We start from the raw sequence: 18,793 nt of genomic DNA on the forward strand, positions 1-18,793 counted from the left end.
AACCTTTATAAAACACTGGTTTGACCACAACTGGAGTATTGTGTCCAGTTCTGGGCACCACACTTTAGGAAAGGTATAAAGGCCTTAGAGAGGGTGCAGAAGAGATATAGAATCATAGATTTACGAGAATGATTCCAGGGATGAGGGACTTTAGTTACATGGATAGACTGGAGAAGCTGGGGTTGTTCTCCTTGGAACAGAGATGGTTGCGAGGAGATTTGATCGAGGTATTCAAAATCATGAAGTGTATAGACAGAGTAGATAGAGAGAAACTGTTCCCATTGGTGAAAGCGTCAAGGACCAGAGGGCATAGATTTACGGTGATTGGCAAAAGAACCAAAGTTAACATGAGGAAAACCTTTTTTACCCATCGAGTGGTTGTGATCTGGAATGCACTGCCTGAGGGGGTGGTGGAGGCAGATTCAATCATGGCCTTCAAAAGGGAACTGGATAAGTACTTGAAAGGAAAAAATATGCAGGGCTACAGGGATAGGGCAGGGGAGTGGGACTAACTGGATTGCTCTTGCATAGAGCCGGCGCGGACTCAATGGACCGAATGGCCTCCTTCCGTGCTGTTAACTTTCTATGATTGCATGATGAGGTAAGAATGTTTGATTTTACGTTTCACGTACCTTCTCCCTTGGAATGAGTTCAAAGGCAGCCAGAAGCTCACCGGCGTTTCTGTTCCCTCTTCTCACTGGGTGCCAGGCAAGCCTTGGGGAGAGGTTTCCAGGGATGGTTTACAGATACATCGACCCATAAACTCATCAGCACCCTGAGGAGGGGGTAAAGGAGGAAAGCAACACATTCATCTCCTGAATAACCTGTTTGTTTATCTTTCCATTTTGTTACCCTCGCCGGGCAGCAGTTCCGCTGATACCCGTCACCCTCCTGTACTTTCAACACCTTGGGACATTTTACTATGTTGAAGGCTCTTTGTATGGATGCGAGTTGTTGCACCTGCCCTGGGAGCGTTTGTTTAATTTTCTCTGGTGATGCATCAGGTGGCACGTTTGTGTAATATTCCCTTTTTTGCGCTATTTTCAGAATTTTGTGCGGAGTTCTCCCAATCTCCCACCGTACATCGGGTGTAAACAGTGGAAGTTGAAAAGTTTTGCACCTCTCTGAAATGTCCCAAAGTGCATCACGTAAATTAACTTGAAGAGCAGTCGCTGTTATGTCGTCCAACTCAGTAGCCATTTTACGTGTAGCAAGATCCTGCAAACAGCACTGAGATAAATTACCAGTTAATCTGTTTTTCAGTCGTGTTGTTTGAGGGACACATATTGGCCTCGGTTTAATGTCTCGCCCGAAATCTCCGACAGAGCAGCATTCCCTCAGTGTCCGCCTGGATTTTGTGCTCAAGTCTCTGGAGTGGGACTTAAACCCACAACCTTATGCTTCAGAGACGAGAGTGTTACCCACTGAGCCAAACTGGCACAGTCATTAATTCAGGTTAACAATTCCATTTAAATGACGCACAAAGAAAGTTTATGTGAAAGCATTAAATAGTGAACGACCCGGAGGGAGTTAAACCCTCTTGTGTAATCATTTACTACGCTTATCATTTTCACTCTCTGTTGGCACTCACAGTGAAACCTTAATGGTGATGTGTTGGGCAGCAGCTGGTCATAACTCTGGGCCTGAAATTCTGCCAGAGTTCTCCCCATCCTTTGGAGGGATTGCTGTCGTTTTTTTGAGAGGTTTCGACGGTCGCCCACTGAAATTACAGCTGGTGATCGGGATCAACCTGTGGAATCTCAGGGCCGCTATCCTTCCAATCGTGTGAATTGGCTTTGAATGCAAATCGGACTGCTGGGATCAGACCCCTCTCTCTCTCCGGATCTCAGTGGGTGGCACTCTCTCATCTCTTAGTCAGAAGGTTGTGGGTTCAAGTCCCATTCCAGAGACTTGAGCACATGATCTCAGCTGACACTCCCAGTGCGGCTGTCGGGTGGATGTAAAAGATCTTCCAGCAGTATTTTGAAGAAGAGCAGGGGAGTTCTGCCCTAGCAAATATTTATCCGTCAACTTCACTAAAAAAACAGATTATCGTATAGGATTACATAGAATGTACAGCACAGAAATAGGCCATTCGGCCCAACAGGTCTATCCCAGTGTTTATGTTCCACACGAGTCTCCTCCCTCCCTACTTCATCTCACCCTATCAGCATATCCTTCTATTCCTTTCTCCCTCATGTGTTTATCCAGCTTCCCCTTAAATGCACTGTGCTATTCACCTCAACCACTCCTTGTGGTCGTGAGTTCCACATTCTAACTAATCTGTTCTTCTCCCTCGTTGCTGTATGTGGGACCTTGCTGCATGCAAATTGGCGGCTGCGTTTCCTATAATACAACAGTGACCACACTTCAAAAGTGAAAGGCGCTGTAGAAATACAAGTTCTTTCTTTTTCTAAGGTCCCCACCCAGCCGCCCCCTTTTCACTGACATATCTCTCTTCGCAGAACATGCTTTTCTCAGGAAGTGGCTCCTTCTCTCCGACCCTGATGACTTGGCCGCTGGGGCCAAAGGTTACCTGAAGGTCAACCTGGTCGTGTTGGCAACTGGCGACGAAGCTCCTGTGAGTTCGGAATTTACTTCTCATCAAATGTGAACTGTTGATAATTTCATCACAAAGAGCCTCGTTTACTGGTTATGGTGGCCGAGTGGTTCTGGTACTGGTCTTATAACCCAGAAATTGAGAGTTCAAATCCCAGCCTAGCAAGTTATGAAATGGAATTCAATAAACCTGGTACCAGAAAGTTGACCATGGAGGCGTCGGATTGTTGTAAAAACCCACTGATGTTCTTCAAGGTAGGGTTGGCATCCCTCCCGGATTACCCTGGGGTCTCCAGGAATTAAAAGCACTACTGCGAGCAATCTGGGAGAGAAATCGGGTAATGAGGAGTCTGTTTGTTTTAGGATTGGCTGGGAAGGTGGTGAGCCACAAGGATGGGCCCGGCGGGTGTGTGGGGACGGGGCGGTTGGAGGCAGGGGGTCGCGTGATGGAACCTCCAGGATTATGTCCAACCAGAGCTGGCAACGCTACTTCAGGGAAGGGAGCCTTCCGTCCTAACCCAGCCTGCCCCATGTGTGATTCCAATCCTCCTCATGGTGTAGTTGGCGTTTAATCCAGGAACAGGGATAGGCCATTCAGCCTCTCGAACCTGTGCTATCATTCAATTATACAATCATAGAAAGGTTACAGCACAGAACGAGGCCATTCGGCCCATCGGGTCCGTGTTGGTTCTATGCAAGAGCAATCCAGCTAGTCCCACTTCCCCGGTCTATCCCCATTGACCTGCAATTTTTTCCTTTCAAGTACTTAATCCAGTTCCCTTTTGAAGGCCATGATTGAATCTGCCTCCACCACCCCCTCGGGCAGTGCATTCCAGATCCTAACCACTCGCTGTGTAAAAAGGTTTTTCCTCATGTCACCTTTGGTTCTTTTGCCAATCATCTTAAATATAACTCCTCTGGTTCTTGACCCTTCCACCAATGGGAACAGTTTCTCTCTATCTACTCTGTCTAGACTCTTCGTGATTTTGAATACCTCTATCAAATCTCCTCTCAACCGTCTCTTTTTTTTATTCGTTCATGGGATGTGGGCGTCGCTGGCGAGGCCGGCATTTATTGTCCATCCCTAATTGCCCTTGAGAAGGTGGTGGTGAGCCGCCTTCTTTTCCCGCTGCAGTCCGTGTGGTGAAGGTTCTCTCACAGTGCTGTTAGGAAGGGAGTTCCAGGATTTTGACCCAGCGAACATGGTGTGTGACTTGGAGGGAAACGTGCAGGTGTTGTTGTTCCCATGTGCCTGCTGCTCTTGTCCTTCTAGGTGGTAGAGGTCGCGGGTTTGGGAGGTGCTGTCGAAGAAGCCTTGGCGAGTTGCTGCAGTGCATCCTGTGGATGGTACACACTGCAGCCACGGTGCGCCGGTGGTGAAGGGAGTGAATGTTTAGGGTGGTGGATGGGGTGCCAATCAAGCGGGCTGCTTTGTCCTGGATGGTGTCGAGCTTCTTGAGTGATGTTGGAGCTGCATTCATCCAGGCAAGTGGAGAGTATTCCATCACACTCCTGACTTGTGCCTTGTAGATGGTGGAAAGGCTTTGGGGACTCAGGAGGTGAGTCACTCAACGCAGAATACCCAGCCTCTGACCTGCTGTTGTAGCCACAGTATTTATATGGCTGGTCCAGTTAAGTTTCTGGTCAATGGTGACCCCATTGGTCCAAGGAGAACAACCCCAGCTTCTCCAGTCTATCCACGTAACTAAGCTTATTATTACTATTCCAGTCTAGATTAGGATAGTCGAAGTCCCCAATTATCACTACTCGATGGCTTTTGCACCTCTCTGTAATTTCCCTGCTCCTCTATCTCCTTCTCATAGTTAGTGACCTATAGAATATACCCAGTAGTGTAACAGCACCTCCTTTGTTTCTTAACTCAAACCAAATAGATTCTGTCCTTGACCCCTCCAGGACATCCTCTCTCTCCAGTACTGCAATATTCTCCTTAATCAATACTGCCACCCCCCCACATCCTTTCTTTCCTTCCCTATCTTTCCTGAACACCTTGTATCCAGGAATATTTAGTCCCCAATCCTGCCCTTTTTTGAGTCAGGTCTCCGTTATCACCACGACATCGTATTCCCAGGTGGCTATTTGTGCCTGCAGTTCACCAACCTTGTTTAAGATCATGGCTGATCTGTATCTTAACTCCATTTACCCACCTTGGTTCTGTAACCCTTGATACCCTTCCCTAACAAAAATCCATCAGTCTCAGTTTTGAAATTCTCAATTGACCCCCAGCCTTAACAGCTTTTTGGGGGGAGAGAGTTCCAGATTTCCACTCCCCTTTGTGTGAAGAAGTGCTTCCTGACATCACCCCTGAATGGCCTGGCTCTAATTTTAAGGTTATGCCCCCTTGTTCTGGACTCACCCACCAGAGGAAATAGTTTCTCTCTATCTACCCTATCAAAACCTTTAATCATCTCAAACACCTCAATTAGATCATCCCTTAATCTTTTATATTCAAAGGATTACAAGTCTAGTCTATGCAACTTGTCCTCAGAATTTAACACTCTATGGCCCGGTATCATCTCGGGCTATGCTCTAAATACTGCTTTTCGGTTTTGCCCACATCCCAAGAACACATTTTTAAAAAACAATTGCATTATTAAGTAGGAAGTAGTTTGAGTTCGAGTTTTAATCTGCACTTTTTCTTTTAAAGGTTTTTGTTTGAATTTATTGCCCATTTTTTTTCCTGAAATTACAGAGAGTTGCAAAAGCCATCGAGTAGTGATAATGGGAGACTTCAACTATCCTAATCTAGACTGGGATAACAATAATAATATAAGGGGCAAAGGGGGGAGAAATTTTTGAGACGTGTTCAGGAGAACTTTCTTAACCAGTACGTTTCTGGCCCAACGAGGAAGGAGGCATTGCTGGACTTGATTCTAGGGAATGAGGCGGGCCAATTGGAGTAAGTGTCAGTGGGAGAGCATTTAGGGAGCAGCGATCATAGTATCATAAGGTTTAGAATAGCTATGGAAAAGGACACGGACCACTCCAAATTAAAAATACACAATTGGAGGAGGGACAGTTTCAATGGGATGAGAACAGATCTGGCCCGGGTAAATTGGAATCAAAGATTGGCAGGCAAAACTGTAATTGAACTGTGGGCGGCCTTTAAGGAGGAGATGGCTCATGTACAGTCTGGCACATTCCCACAAGGGAGAAAGATAGGGCAACTAAAGCCAGAGCTCCCTGGATGACAAAAGAGAGACAGAGTAAGATGAAGCAAAAAAAGGGGGCGTATGACAGATGTCAGGTTAATACCACAGGTGAGAACCAGGCAGAATATAGAAAGTTCAGAGGGGAAGTGAAAAAGGAAATAAGAGGGGCAAAGAGAGAGTATGAGAATAGACTGATGGCCAACATAAAAGGGAATCCAAAAGTCTTCTACAGGCACGTAAACAGTAAATGGGTAGTAAGAGGAGGGGTGGGGCCGATTGGCAATTAGAAAGGAGATTTACACATGGAGGCAGAGGGGATGGCTGAGGTAATAAATGAGTACTTTGCATCTGTCTTTACCAAGGAATAAGATGCTGCCAGAGTCTCAGTAAAGGAAGATGTAGTTGAGATACTGGATGGGCTAAAAATTGATAAAGAGGAGGTACTTGAAAGGCTAGCTGTACTTAAAGTAGATAAGTCACCCGGTCCGGATGGGATGCATCCTAGGTTGCTGAGGGAAGTAAGGGTGGAAATTGCGGAGGTACTGGCCATAATCTTCCAAACATCCGTAGATATGGGGGTGGTGCCAGAGGACTGGGGAATTGCAAATGTTACATCCTTGTTCAAAAAAAGGTGTAAGGATAAACCCAGCAACTACAGGCCAGTCAGTTTAACCTCAGTGGTGGGGAAACTTTTAGAAACGATAATCCGGGACAGAATTAACAGTCACTTGGACGAGCGTGAATTGATTAGGGAAAGCCAGCACGGATTTGTTAAAAGCAAATCGTGTTTAACTAACTTAATAGAGTTTTTTGATGAGGTAACAGAGAGGGTAGATGAGGGCAATACAGTTGATGTGGTGTATATGGATTTTCAAAAGGAGTTTGATAAAGTGTCGCACGGTAGGCTTATCATCAAAATTGCGGCCCATGGAATAAAGGGGGCAGTAACAACATGGATACAGAATTGGCTGAGGGACAGGAAACAGAGAGTAGTGGTGAACGGTTGTTTTTCGGACTGGAGGGAGGTGTACAGTGGTGTTCCCCAGGGGTCAGTGCTGGGACCACTGCTTTTCTTGATATATATTAATGACTTGGTCTTGGGTGTACAGGGCAGAATTTTAAAATTTGCAGATAACACAAAACTTGGAAGTGTAGTGAACAGTGAGGAGGATAGTGATAGACTTCAAGAGGATATAGACAGGCTGGTGGCATGGGCGGACACGTGGCAGATGAAATTTAACGCGGAAAAATGCAAAGTGATACATTTCGGTAGGAAGAACGAGGAGAGGCAATATAAACTAGAGGGCACAATTCTAAAAGGGATACAGGAACAGAGAGATCTGGGGGTATATGTGCACAAATTGTTGAAGGTGGCAGGGCAGGTTCAGAAAGTGGTTAAAAAAGTATACGGGATCCTGGGCTTTATAAATAGAGGCACAGAGTACAAAAGTATTGAAGTGATGATGAACCTTTATAAAACACTGGTTCGACCACAACTGGAATATTGTGTCCAGTTCTGGGCACCGGAAAGATGTGAAGGCCTTAGAGAGGGTGCAGAAGAGATTTACTAGAATGATTCCAGGGATGAGGGACTTTAGTTACGTGGATAGACTGGAGAAGCTGGGGTTGTTCTCCTTGGAACAGAGATGGGTTGCTCGGAGATTTTATCGAGGTATTCAAAATCATGACGGGTCTAGACAGAGTGCATAGAGAGAAATTGTTCCCATTGGCGGAAGGGTCAAGAACCAGAGAGCATAGATTTAAGGTGATTGGCAAAAGAACCAAAGGTGACATGAGGAAAAACTTTTTTACACAGTGAGTGGTTAGGATCTGGAATGCACTGCCCGAGGGGGTGGTGGAGGCAGATTCAATCATGGCCTTCAAAAGGGAACTGGATAAGTACTTGAAAGGAAAAAATTTGCAGGGCTACGGTGATAGAGCGGGGGAGTGGGACTAGCTGGATTGCTCTTGCATTGAGCCGGCATGGACTCAACGGTCCGAATGGCCTCCTTCTGTGCTGTAACCTTTCTATGATTCGATGATTCTACGTTCCACCGGCACTGTCTGTCCTCTGGTACCTCACCCAGGTGCTCATTCTTCATGTGTGAGCCCAGGCTACGCGAGTTGGGGTGGGGGGGGGGCGGGTGTGGGGCTATTCCACCATGGGGGCTTCACAGCAGAACCTCACCTTGCCCTCACTTGACAGTCCTGACCTGTGCACATTCCAGCAATGGCCACCTGGGTAGTGATCAGCAGCAGGAATCCATCTCCACACAGACTACAGCAGTTGAAGGGGAAGGCCCACTCGCAACTTCTCAGGTTAACTATGGATTGGACAGTACATGTGCCCTCGAGATGTTAAAGGCAAAGGTGACGTGTTACAGACGGGTTCAGGTGACATGTTTCAGCTACAGGTGACATGTTGCGGAGGAGTCCGGGCGAGGGTTTGCGGAGGAGTCCGGGCGAGGGTTTGCGGAGGAGTCCGGGCGAGGGTTTGCGGAGGAGTCCGGGCGAGGGTTTGCGGAGGAGTCCGGGCGAGGGTTTGCGGAGGAGTCCGGGCGAGGGTTTGCGGAGGAGTCCGGGCGAGGGTTTGCGGAGGAGTCCGGGCGAGGGTTTGCGGAGGAGTCCGGGCGAGGGTTTGCGGAGGAGTCCGGGCGAGGGTTTGCGGAGGAGTCCGGGCGAGGGTTTGCGGAGGAGTCCGGGCGAGGGTTTGCGGAGGAGTCCGGGCGAGGGTTTGCGGAGGAGTCCGGGCGAGGGTTTGCGGAGGAGTCCGGGCGAGGGTTTGCGGAGGAGTCCGGGCGAGGGTTTGCGGAGGAGTCCGGGCGAGGGTTTGCGGAGGAGTCCGGGCGAGGGTTTGCGGAGGAGTCCGGGCGAGGGTTTGCGGAGGAGTCCGGGCGAGGGTTTGCGGAGGAGTCCGGGCGAGGGTTTGCGGAGGAGTCCGGGCGAGGGTTTGCGGAGGAGTCCGGGCGAGGGTTTGCGGAGGAGTCCGGGCGAGGGTTTGCGGAGGAGTCCGGGCGAGGGTTTGCGGAGGAGTCCGGGCGAGGGTTTGCGGAGGAGTCCGGGCGAGGGTTTGCGGAGGAGTCCGGGCGAGGGTTTGCGGAGGAGTCCGGGCGAGGGTTTGCGGAGGAGTCCGGGCGAGGGTTTGCGGAGGAGTCCGGGCGAGGGTTTGCGGAGGAGTCCGGGCGAGGGTTTGCGGAGGAGTCCGGGCGAGGGTTTGCGGGGGAGTCCGGGCGAGGGTTTGCGGGGGAGTCCGGGCGAGGGTTTGCGGGGGAGTCCGGGCGAGGGTTTGCGGGGGAGTCCGGGCGAGGGTTTGCGGGGGAGTCCGGGCGAGGGTTTGCGGGGGAGTCCAGGCGAGGGGTTGCGGGGGAGTCCAGGCGAGGGGTTGCGGAGGAGTCCAGGCGAGGGGTTGCGGACGAGTCCAGGCGACTTGTTTCAGGTGCAGGCGAGGCGTTACAGGCAGACACTCATTCTAAAAGCAATATATATCCTGTTTTGCAGATGGAGCAAAAAGAGTTTTCTGAAGATAAGGAGGACATTGAGGGGAACTTGCTGAGGCCCAATGGCGTGGCTCTGAGAGGCGCCAATTTCACGCTGAAGGTTTACCGGGCAGAGGACCTCCCACAGAGTACGTAACACCGATCACACTCGGAACAATAAGCTGGACGTGTAGTCAACGATCAGCTGGAAATCTAAAAGTGCAATCTGAAAAATATTGTTCTTCTGTCCAGCGCAGTCCCCTGACGGTCAGACTCCAGTTGGGGTTTGGGCTCCACGAAGAAAAAGAGAGAACTTGTATTTATATAGAGCCTTTCACGACCTCGGGACGTCCCAAAGCGTTTTACAGCCAATGAAGTACTTTTGACGTGTAGTCACTGATGTAATGTAGGGAAACGCGGCACAGTTGTGCACAGCAAGATCCCACAAACAGCAATAAAATAAATGAAACGATCACCTGTCTTTTAGGTGTTGGTTGAGGGATAAGTGAGCCCAGTCAGTGAGTGGTAGGGCATTGAATTGTGGTGGGTATTGGACCTTGGCCTGATCTGCACACATACTTCATAAATACTTGAAAAGGAAAAATTTGCAGGGATATGGGGAAAGAGAAGGGGGAGTGGGCCTAATTGGAGAGCTCTTTCGAAGAGCCAGCACAGGCACGATGGGCCGAACGGCCTCCTTCTGCACTGTATGATTGCATGATTCTACATAGACTGTTGCGCCAGGCCACTGCTGGGTACCTTGGCTGATTTGCCTCCTCATTAGCCCATTGACCTTGAGCCAAATTGTAATAATTCAACTCCTGCCAGAGTTGCGAGGAGTTAACTCAGCACCAGCCAGAGGGTTGAACCGAGGGCTTTCTGGTTAATGCAGCTCACTACCATACTGGCCAGTGTAGTCATCAGGTGAGATATCATGGTATCTCCATGAAATTATTGCTAGCTAGTTGGGCTACCAATGCACCTAATCTGGTAGCCCAAAGAACACAAGACACTCGGCTGTAGTCAGCTCATGATTCGAGTGGATGCTGCAATTCCAATTTCCCCAAGGGCTGATGGGTTAAAGCATGTTCCTGATGGAGATGGGAATAGGGAGACACTACGATAGGCAGGACCATCACTTGGAAGAAAGTGCATGTACTCCTGGCTCAGTGGTCGTCCTCTTGCCTCTGAGACATCCTGAAGATGTGAAATGTGATATATGGATGCAAATTTGTTCTTTCTTTATCTAACCCGGGCTGTACCTGACCTGGGAGTGTTTGATGGGACAGTGTAGAGGGAGCTTTACTCTGTATCTAACCCGTGCTGTACCTGCCCTGGGAGTGTTTGACGGGACAGTGTAGAGGGAAATTTACTCTGTATCTAACCCGTGCTGTACCTGCCCTGGGAGTGTTTGATGGGACAGTGTAGAGGGAGCTTTACTCTGTATCTAACCCGTGCTGTACCTGCCCCTGGGAGTGTTTGATGGGACAGTGTAGAGGGAGCTCTACTCTGTATCTAACCCGTGCCCTGGCTTGATGCTGATGCAGAGTATAGAAGTTGGAAATGTTCTCTGATAAAGAAAAACATAAATATTAAAAGAATGTTTTAAGCTGTCGCAGCTTGCCCAGTAACTGAAACAGTCTCTTTTTGCCATCCTCACTGATTTTCTTGATCTCTGTTTGGTCCCGTAGTGGACGACGCTGTTATGGACAGTGTGAAGCAGCTTTTTGGATTTGACAGCAACAAGAAGAACCTAGTCGACCCTTTTGTAGAAGTGAGCTTTGCCGGGAAGACGGTAAGATGATATAGTGCGTCCTCTCTGTGACCTCCTCCAACCCTACAACCCCCCGAGATCTCTGCGCTCCTCCAATTCTGGTCTCTCGCGCATCCCCGATTTCCTTCGCCCCACCATTGGCGGCCGAGCCTTCAGCTGTCCGGACCCTAAGCTCTGGAATTCCCTCCCTGAACCTCTCCGCCTCTCCACCTCTCTCTCCTCCTTTAAGGCGCTCCTCGGTCTTTTTTCGTCGAGCAATTCCTATGTTCCTACCATCCTGGTAGTCACGTGATACAGTGATAATGGAGGTGTTGACTAATCGTGGCAATCAATCTCCAACAATGAGTCTCCAACAGACCCCAGACATGAGATGAGGAAATCCCCCAGTGGTGGGGAGCTTTGGGAACCATAGGTCCAAAGTCACCTGGTCCTCCCGAGCCTGTTACACTCACCACAGGTCACGGCTCAAATTACTCACATACTGTATCCCAAAATATTATTTTCTGCCTAACATTACTGGAAGTAAAATAAAGGGTGCAGGGAAATGGCATGGAAGTGGGATTCAAGTAGATAGCCCCGTTTGACACAGGCACAGTGACTGAATGGCCTCCTGTGCTGAAATGTTGCTGTGATTATCCCACAGGAGGCGTTCTGTTGTAATATGGTCCCGCTGTCTCTTTCAGGTCTGCAGTAAGATCATTGAGAAGAATGCCAATCCCCAGTGGAACCAGAGCCTTGTACTGCCGATCAGGGTAAGGAGCCTTGTTCCGTCCGGCACGGGTGAATGTCTATCTGTGATATAAACGAGCACACTGCGGTGAAACAGTAAGTGGGGAGGTGGGGGGGAGCTCGGTCACCGGAGTGAAACCACAAATCATTCATCGTTACCTTTGGGATGGAACTGACTTCGTGTATCCCTACGGCATGTCGACTCCATCGATGGTCAGGGTGATACGTGACTCCAGTCCCACACCAACGTGCTTGACTCTTAACTGCGCTCTGAGATGGCCGACCAAGCCCCTCAGTCGTATCAAACCGTGACAGAAGAAAGCCCACCAACCCCTTCTGAATGGATGGGCAATAAATGTTGGCCTTACTAGCAATGCCCATATATGTGTGGGGTAGAGGGCACACATGGAAAATTCTCCAGTCTCCTCTGTATCATATTGTTTCCCAGTGTGAGTCTCCTCTGTATCCTATTGTTTCCCAGTGTGAGTCTCCTCTATATCCTGTTGTTTCCCAGTGAGAGTCTCTTCTGTATCCTGTTGTTTCCCAGTGAGAGTCTCCTCTGTATCCTGTTGTTTCCCAGTGTGCGTCTCCTCTGTATCCTGTTGTTTCCCAGTGTGAGTCTCCTCTGTATCCCACTCTTTCCCAGTGTGAGTCTCCTCTGTATCCTATTGTTTCCCAGTGTGAGTCTCCTCTGTATCCCACTCTTTCCCAGTGTGAGTCTCCTCTGTATCCCACTCTTTCCCAGTGTGAGTCTCCTCTGTATCCTATTGTTTCCCAGTGTAAGTCTCCTCTATATCCCACTCTTTCCCAATGTGAGTCTCCTCTGTATCCTGTTGTTTCCCAGTGTGAGTCTCCTCTATATCCTGTTGTTTCCCAGTGTGAGTCTCCTCTGTATCCCACTCTTTCCCAGTGTGAGTCTCCTCTGTATCCTGTTGTTTCCCAGTGTGCGTCTCCTCTGTATCCCACTCTTTCCCAGTGTGAGTCTCCTCTGTATCCTATTGTTTCCCAGTGTGAGTCTCCTCTGTATCCTGTTGTTTCCCAGTGTGAGTCTCCTCTGTATCCCACTCTTTCCCAGTGTGAGTCTCCTCTGTATCCCACTCTTTCCCAGTGTGAGTCTCCTCTGTATCCCACTCTTTCCCAGTGTGAGTCTCCTCTGTATCCCACTCTTTCCCAGTGTGAGTCTCCTCTGTATCCCACTCTTTCCCAGTGTGAGTCTCCTCTGTATCCTATTGTTTCCCAGTGTGAGTCTCCTCTGTATCCTATTGTTTCCCAGTGTGAGTCTCCTCTGTATCCTATTGTTTCCCAGTGTGAGTCTCCTCTGTATCCTATTGTTTCCCAGTGTGAGTCTCCTCTGTATCCCACTCTTTCCCAGTGTGAGTCTCCTCTGTATCCCACTCTTTCCCAGTGTGAGTCTCCTCTGTATCCTATTGTTTCCCAGTGTAAGTCTCCTCTATATCCCACTCTTTCCCAATGTGAGTCTCCTCTGTATCCTGTTGTTTCCCAGTGTGAGTCTCCTCTATATCCTGTTGTTTCCCAGTGTGAGTCTCCTCTGTATCCCACTCTTTCCCAGTGTGAGTCTCCTCTGTATCCTATTGTTTCCCAGTGTGAGTCTCCTCTGTATCCTATTGTTTCCCAGTGTAAGTCTCCTCTATATCCCACTCTTTCCCAATGTGAGTCTCCTCTGTATCCTGTTGTTTCCCAGTGTGCGTCTCCTCTGTATCCCACTCTTTCCCAGTGTGAGTCTCCTCTGTATCCTATTGTTTCCCAGTGTGAGTCTCCTCTGTATCCTGTTGTTTCCCAGTGTGAGTCTCCTCTGTATCCCACTCTTTCCCAGTGTGAGTCTCCTCTGTATCCTATTGTTTCCCAGTGTGAGTCTCCTCTGTATCCCACTCTTTCCCAGTGTGAGTCTCCTCTGTATCCCACTCTTTCCCAGTGTGAGTCTCCTCTGTATCCCACTCTTTCCCAGTGTGAGTCTCCTCTGTATCCTATTGTTTCCCAGTGTGAGTCTCCTCTGTATCCTATTGTTTCCCAGTGTGAGTCTCCTCTGTATCCTATTGTTTCCCAGTGTGAGTCTCCTCTGTATCCTATTGTTTCCCAGTGTGAGTCTCCTCTGTATCCTACTGTTTCCCAGTGTGAGTCTCCTCTGTATCCTACTGTTTCCCAGTGTGAGTCTCCTCTGTATCCTATTGTTTCCCAGTGTGAGTCTCCTCTGTATCCCACTCTTTCCCAGTGTGAGTCTCCTCTGTATCCCACTCTTTCCCAGTGTGAGTCTCCTCTGTATCCCACTCTTTCCCAGTGTGAGTCTCCTCTGTATCCCACTCTTTCCCAGTGTGAGTCTCCTCTGTATCCCACTCTTTCCCAGTGTGAGTCTCCTCTGTATCCCATTGTTTCCCAGTGTGAGTCTCCTCTGTATCCTATTGTTTCCCAGTGTGAGCCTCCTCTGTATCCTATTGTTTCCCAGTGTGAGTCTCCTCTGTATCCCACTCTTTCCCAGTGTGAGTCTCCTCTGTATCCCACTCTTTCCCAGTGTGAGTCTCCTCTGTATCCTATTGTTTCCCAGTGTGAGTCTCCTCTATATCCTACTGTTTCCCAGTGTGAGTCTCCTCTATATCCTACTGTTTCACAGTGTGAGTCTCCTCTGTATCCTGTTGTTTCCCAGTGTGAGTCTCCTCTGTATCCCACTCTTTCCCAGTGTGAGTCTCCTCTGTATCCTATTGTTTCCCAGTGTAAGTCTCCTCTGTATCCTATTGTTTCCCAGTGTGAGTCTCCTCTGTATCCCACTCTTTCCCAGTGTGAGTCTCCTCTGTATCCCACTCTTTCCCAGTGTGAGTCTCCTCTGTATCCCACTCTTTCCCAGTGTGAGTCTCCTCTGTATCCCACTCTTTCCCAGTGTGAGTCTCCTCTGTATCCCACTCTTTCCCAGTGAGAGTCTCCTCTGTATCCCACTCTTTCCCAGTGTGAGTCTCCTCTGTATCCCACTCTTTCCCAGTGTGAGTCTCCTCTGTATCCCACTCTTTCCCAGTGAGAGTCTCCTCTGTATCCCACTCTTTCCCAGTGTGAGTCTCCTCTGTATCCCACTCTTTCCCAGTGTGAGTCTCCTCTGTATCCCACTCTTTCCCAGTGTGAGTCTCCTCTGTATCCCACTCTTTCCTAGTGTGAGTCTCCTCTGTATCCCACTCTTTCCTAGTGTGAGTCTCCTCTGTATCCCACTCTTTCCCAGTGTGAGTCTCCTCTGTATCCCACTCTTTCCCAGTGTGAGTCTCCTCTGTATCCCACTCTTTCCCAGTGTGAGTCTCCTCTGTATCCCACTCTTTCCCAGTGTGAGTCTCCTCTGTATCCCACTCTTTCCCAGTGTGAGTCTCCTCTGTATCCCACTCTTTCCCAGTGTGAGTCTCCTCTGTATCCCACTCTTTCCCTGTGAGTCTCCTCTGTATCCCACTCTTTCCCAGTGTGAGTCTCCTCTGTATCCCACTCTTTCCCAGTGTGAGTCTCCTCTGTATCCCACTCTTTCCCAGTGTGAGTCTCCTCTGTATCCCACTCTTTCCCAGTGTGAGTCTCCTCTGTATCCCACTCTTTCCCAGTGTGAGTCTCCTCTGTATCCCACTCTTTCCCAGTGTGAGTCTCCTCTGTATCCCACTCTTTCCCAGTGTGAGTCTCCTCTGTATCCCACTCTTTCCCAGTGTGAGTCTCCTCTGTATCCCACTCTTTCCCAGTGTGAGTCTCCTCTGTATCCCACTCTTTCCCAGTGTGAGTCTCCTCTGTATCCCACTCTTTCCCAGTGTGAGTCTCCTCTGTATCCCACTGTTTCCCAGTGTGAGTCTCCTCTGTATCCCACTCTTTCCCAGTGTGAGTCTCCTCTGTATCCCACTCTTTCCCAGTGTGAGTCTCCTCTGTATCCCACTCTTTCCCAGTGTGAGTCTCCTCTGTATCCCACTCTTTCCCAGTGTGAGTCTCCTCTGTATCCTATTGTTTCCCAGTGTGAGTCTCCTCTGTATCCTATTGTTTCCCAGTGTGAGTCTCCTCTGTATCCTATTGTTTCCCAGTGTGAGTCTCCTCTGTATCCTATTGTTTCCCAGTGTGAGTCTCCTCTGTATCCTATTGTTTCCCAGTGTGAGTCTCCTCTGTATCCTATTGTTTCCCAGTGTGAGTCTCCTCTATATCCTACTGTTTCCCAGTGTGAGTCTCCTCTGTATCCTATTGTTTCCCAGTGTGAGTCTCCTCTGTATCCCACTCTTTCCCAGTGTGAGTCTCCTCTGTATCCCACTCTTTCCCAGTGTGAGTCTCCTCTGTATCCCACTCTTTCCCAGTGTGAGTCTCCTCTGTATCCCACTCTTTCCCTAGCATGATCCCTGTGATGTGTGTGTTTGTATTGTGGATATAATGTAAACAATGATCAATATATTTTTTTTAACCAGTTTCCCTCCATGTGTGAGAAAATGAGAATCCGGGTCACTGACTGGTGAGTGCCTTCCAATGATTGAACATTTCGTTCTGCTGATGAGTAACATTCAGAGTAAGGAGTTCGGCCGGGAGGAGGGGGATGGGGGGAGTACAGAGGGGGGTGGGGGGACTACAGAGTGGGGCACGGTTGTGGCAGCACTGGGAGATGCCAAGCCGAGGCCAGACACTTTCCTAAACCTGAGGGAGGGCGAACCACAGAGGGACTGATTCTACATGCCCATGCTGCTTTTAAACAGATGGATAGGTGTGGTGGGTGCAGTCAGCTGGGGAATGGTGGGTGCAAAGGAGAACAGAGAGATGATTTTGTTTGTCCTAAATTACAAGATAAGAAAAATAAAACAAAAAGACTATTCCCCCCCCCCAGCCCCCCCCACCATAGCACCAGTCTGGCAAATTGGGTGGGGAGAGTCCATGATAGGGGAGAGTGTACATGGGCCGTGAGAGGAGATTAAATGGGTGGGGAGAGTCCATGATCGGGGAGAGTGTACATGGGCTGTGGAAGAAGAGGACTTGACAAGCTGAATCTATCAATCTAGGAGTACAGATTCATAGCTCCTTGAAAGTGGAGTCACAGGTGGATAGGGTGGTGAAGAAGGCATTCAGCATGCTTGGTTTCATTGGTCAGAACATTGAATGCAGGAGTTGGGATGTCTTGTTGAAGTTGTACAGGGCATTGGTGAGGCCACACTTGGAGTACTGTGTACAGTTCTGGTCACCCTATTATAGAAAGGATATTATTAAACTAGAAAGAGTGCAGAAAAGATTTACTAAGATGTTACCGGGACTTGATGGTTTGACTTATAGGGAGAGGTTGGATAGACTGAGACTTTTTTCCCTGGAGAGTAGGAGGTTTAGGGGTGATCTTATAGAAGTCTATAAAATAATGAGGGGCATAGATAAGGTAGATAGTCAAAATCTTTTCCCAAAGGTAGGGGGGGTCTATAACGAGGGGGCACAGATTTAAGGTGAGAGGGGAGAGATACAAAAGGGTCCAGAGGGGCAATTTTTTCACTCAAAGGGTGGTGAGTGTCTGGAACGAGTTGCCAGAGGCAGTAGTAGAGGCGGGTACAATTTTGTCTTTTAAAAAGCATTTGGACAGTTACATGGGTAAGATGGGTATAGAGGGATATGGGCCAAGTGCAGGCAATTGGGACTAGCTTAGTGGTATAAACTGGGCGACATGGATATGTTGGGCCGAAGGGCCTGTTTCCATGTTGTAAACTTCTATGATTCTATGATTCTTTCATATATCTCTTTATGGATAGGTTTGTTCCATCAAGCCCTGGATGATCTGTGAATGCTCTCTTATTATTTCTTATGTTATTATAAAAACTCCCACCCTGGATGTTGGAAGTTGGGTCTGTGGTGTGCTGTGGTTATGGTTGAACCTTGTCAATGTGCTTTACTTCAAACAGGGATCGTTTGACTCACAATGACGTGATTGGCACAAGTTATCTATGTATGTCAAAAATCTCGGCCCCAGGAGGAGAGATCGAAGGTAAGTGATAGTTATCTTAGGTTGAAGTTTAATAATGGTTATGGCACATTGAAATTTAATAGTGGTTATGGTTGGTTGAAGTTCCACTTTAGTCATGGCTCTAGTTGGTTGAAGTTTAGTCATGGTTATGACAGATTAAAGTTTAGTCATGGTTATGATAGGCTGAAGTTTAGTAATGGTTATGGTAGATTGAAGTTTAGTCATGGTTATGGTTGGTTGAAGGTCAGTAATGGTATTAGTAGGTTGGTGGCATTGAATGAAATTTTCTAATATTCCAAAATGCACTTAAGCTCCACATCAGAGGACTGCCCCCCATATCACCAGTCTGGCATTTCTGTTTTTCACACTAGCCATCGCGTGGCCTATTCACAATTCTTCCAAGTGAGGAAGTTGTGAGCTCTGGGCTCACACTCACTCAGGGCTGTGTTAGGTCTGCCTCAAACTCTGACCAGCCCTGAGACTTGGGCCCAAACCCATGGGCTGAAAGTCCTTCACTGCTCATCATAGAATGATACAGCACAGGAGGAGGCCATTCGGTCCATCGTGCCTGTGCCGGCTCTTTGAAAGAACTATCCAATTAGTCCCACTCCCCTGCTCTTTCCCCATAGTCCTGCAAATTTTTCCTTTTTAAGTATTTATCCAATTCCCTTTTGAAAGTTACTATTGAATCTGCTTCAGGCAGCGCATTCCAGATCATAACAAATTGCTGAGTAAAAAAAATTCTCATCTCCCCTCTGGCTTTTTTGCCAATTATCTTAAATCTGTGTCCTCTGAATACTGACCCTCCTGCCAGTGGAAACAATTTCTACCTATCTACTATATGAAAAACAATCATGATTTTGAACACCTCTCTTAAATCCTCTTTGCTCTGAGGAGAACAACCCCAGCTTCTCTACATACTCTCTCTACATAACTGAAGTCCCTCATCCCTGGTACCATTCTAGTAAATCTCCTCTGCACCCTCTCTAAGGCCTTGACATCCTTCCTAAAGTGCGGTGCCCAGAATTGAACACGATACTCCAGCTGAGACCTAACCAGTGATTTATAAAGGTTCAGCATAACTTCCTTGCTTTTGTACTCTATGCCTCTATCAATAAAGCCCAAGGTCCCGTATGCTTTTTTAAAC

The 18,793-nt window shown here is 48.4% G+C and overlaps 1 protein-coding gene across 5 annotated transcripts in view; it reads left to right on the forward strand.

The window, feature by feature from the left end:
• Window positions 1-18,793, forward strand: part of dysf (dysferlin, limb girdle muscular dystrophy 2B (autosomal recessive)) — a 302,843-nt gene that overhangs the window by 84,332 nt on the left and 199,718 nt on the right. For all 5 annotated transcript variants that reach the window (XM_067979452.1, XM_067979536.1, XM_067979392.1 and 2 more), the window contains exons 11-16: window positions 2,466-2,581; window positions 9,228-9,354; window positions 10,897-11,000; window positions 11,663-11,731; window positions 16,124-16,167; window positions 17,585-17,667. In XM_067979452.1, coding sequence (XP_067835553.1) covers window positions 2,466-2,581; window positions 9,228-9,354; window positions 10,897-11,000; window positions 11,663-11,731; window positions 16,124-16,167; window positions 17,585-17,667 — 543 coding nt within the window. The remainder of the gene's footprint in view (window positions 1-2,465; window positions 2,582-9,227; window positions 9,355-10,896; window positions 11,001-11,662; window positions 11,732-16,123; window positions 16,168-17,584; window positions 17,668-18,793) is intronic.

The sequence above is a fragment of the Heptranchias perlo genome, chromosome 1, assembly GCF_035084215.1.
Source record: "Heptranchias perlo isolate sHepPer1 chromosome 1, sHepPer1.hap1, whole genome shotgun sequence".
NCBI lineage: Eukaryota > Metazoa > Chordata > Chondrichthyes > Hexanchiformes > Hexanchidae > Heptranchias > Heptranchias perlo.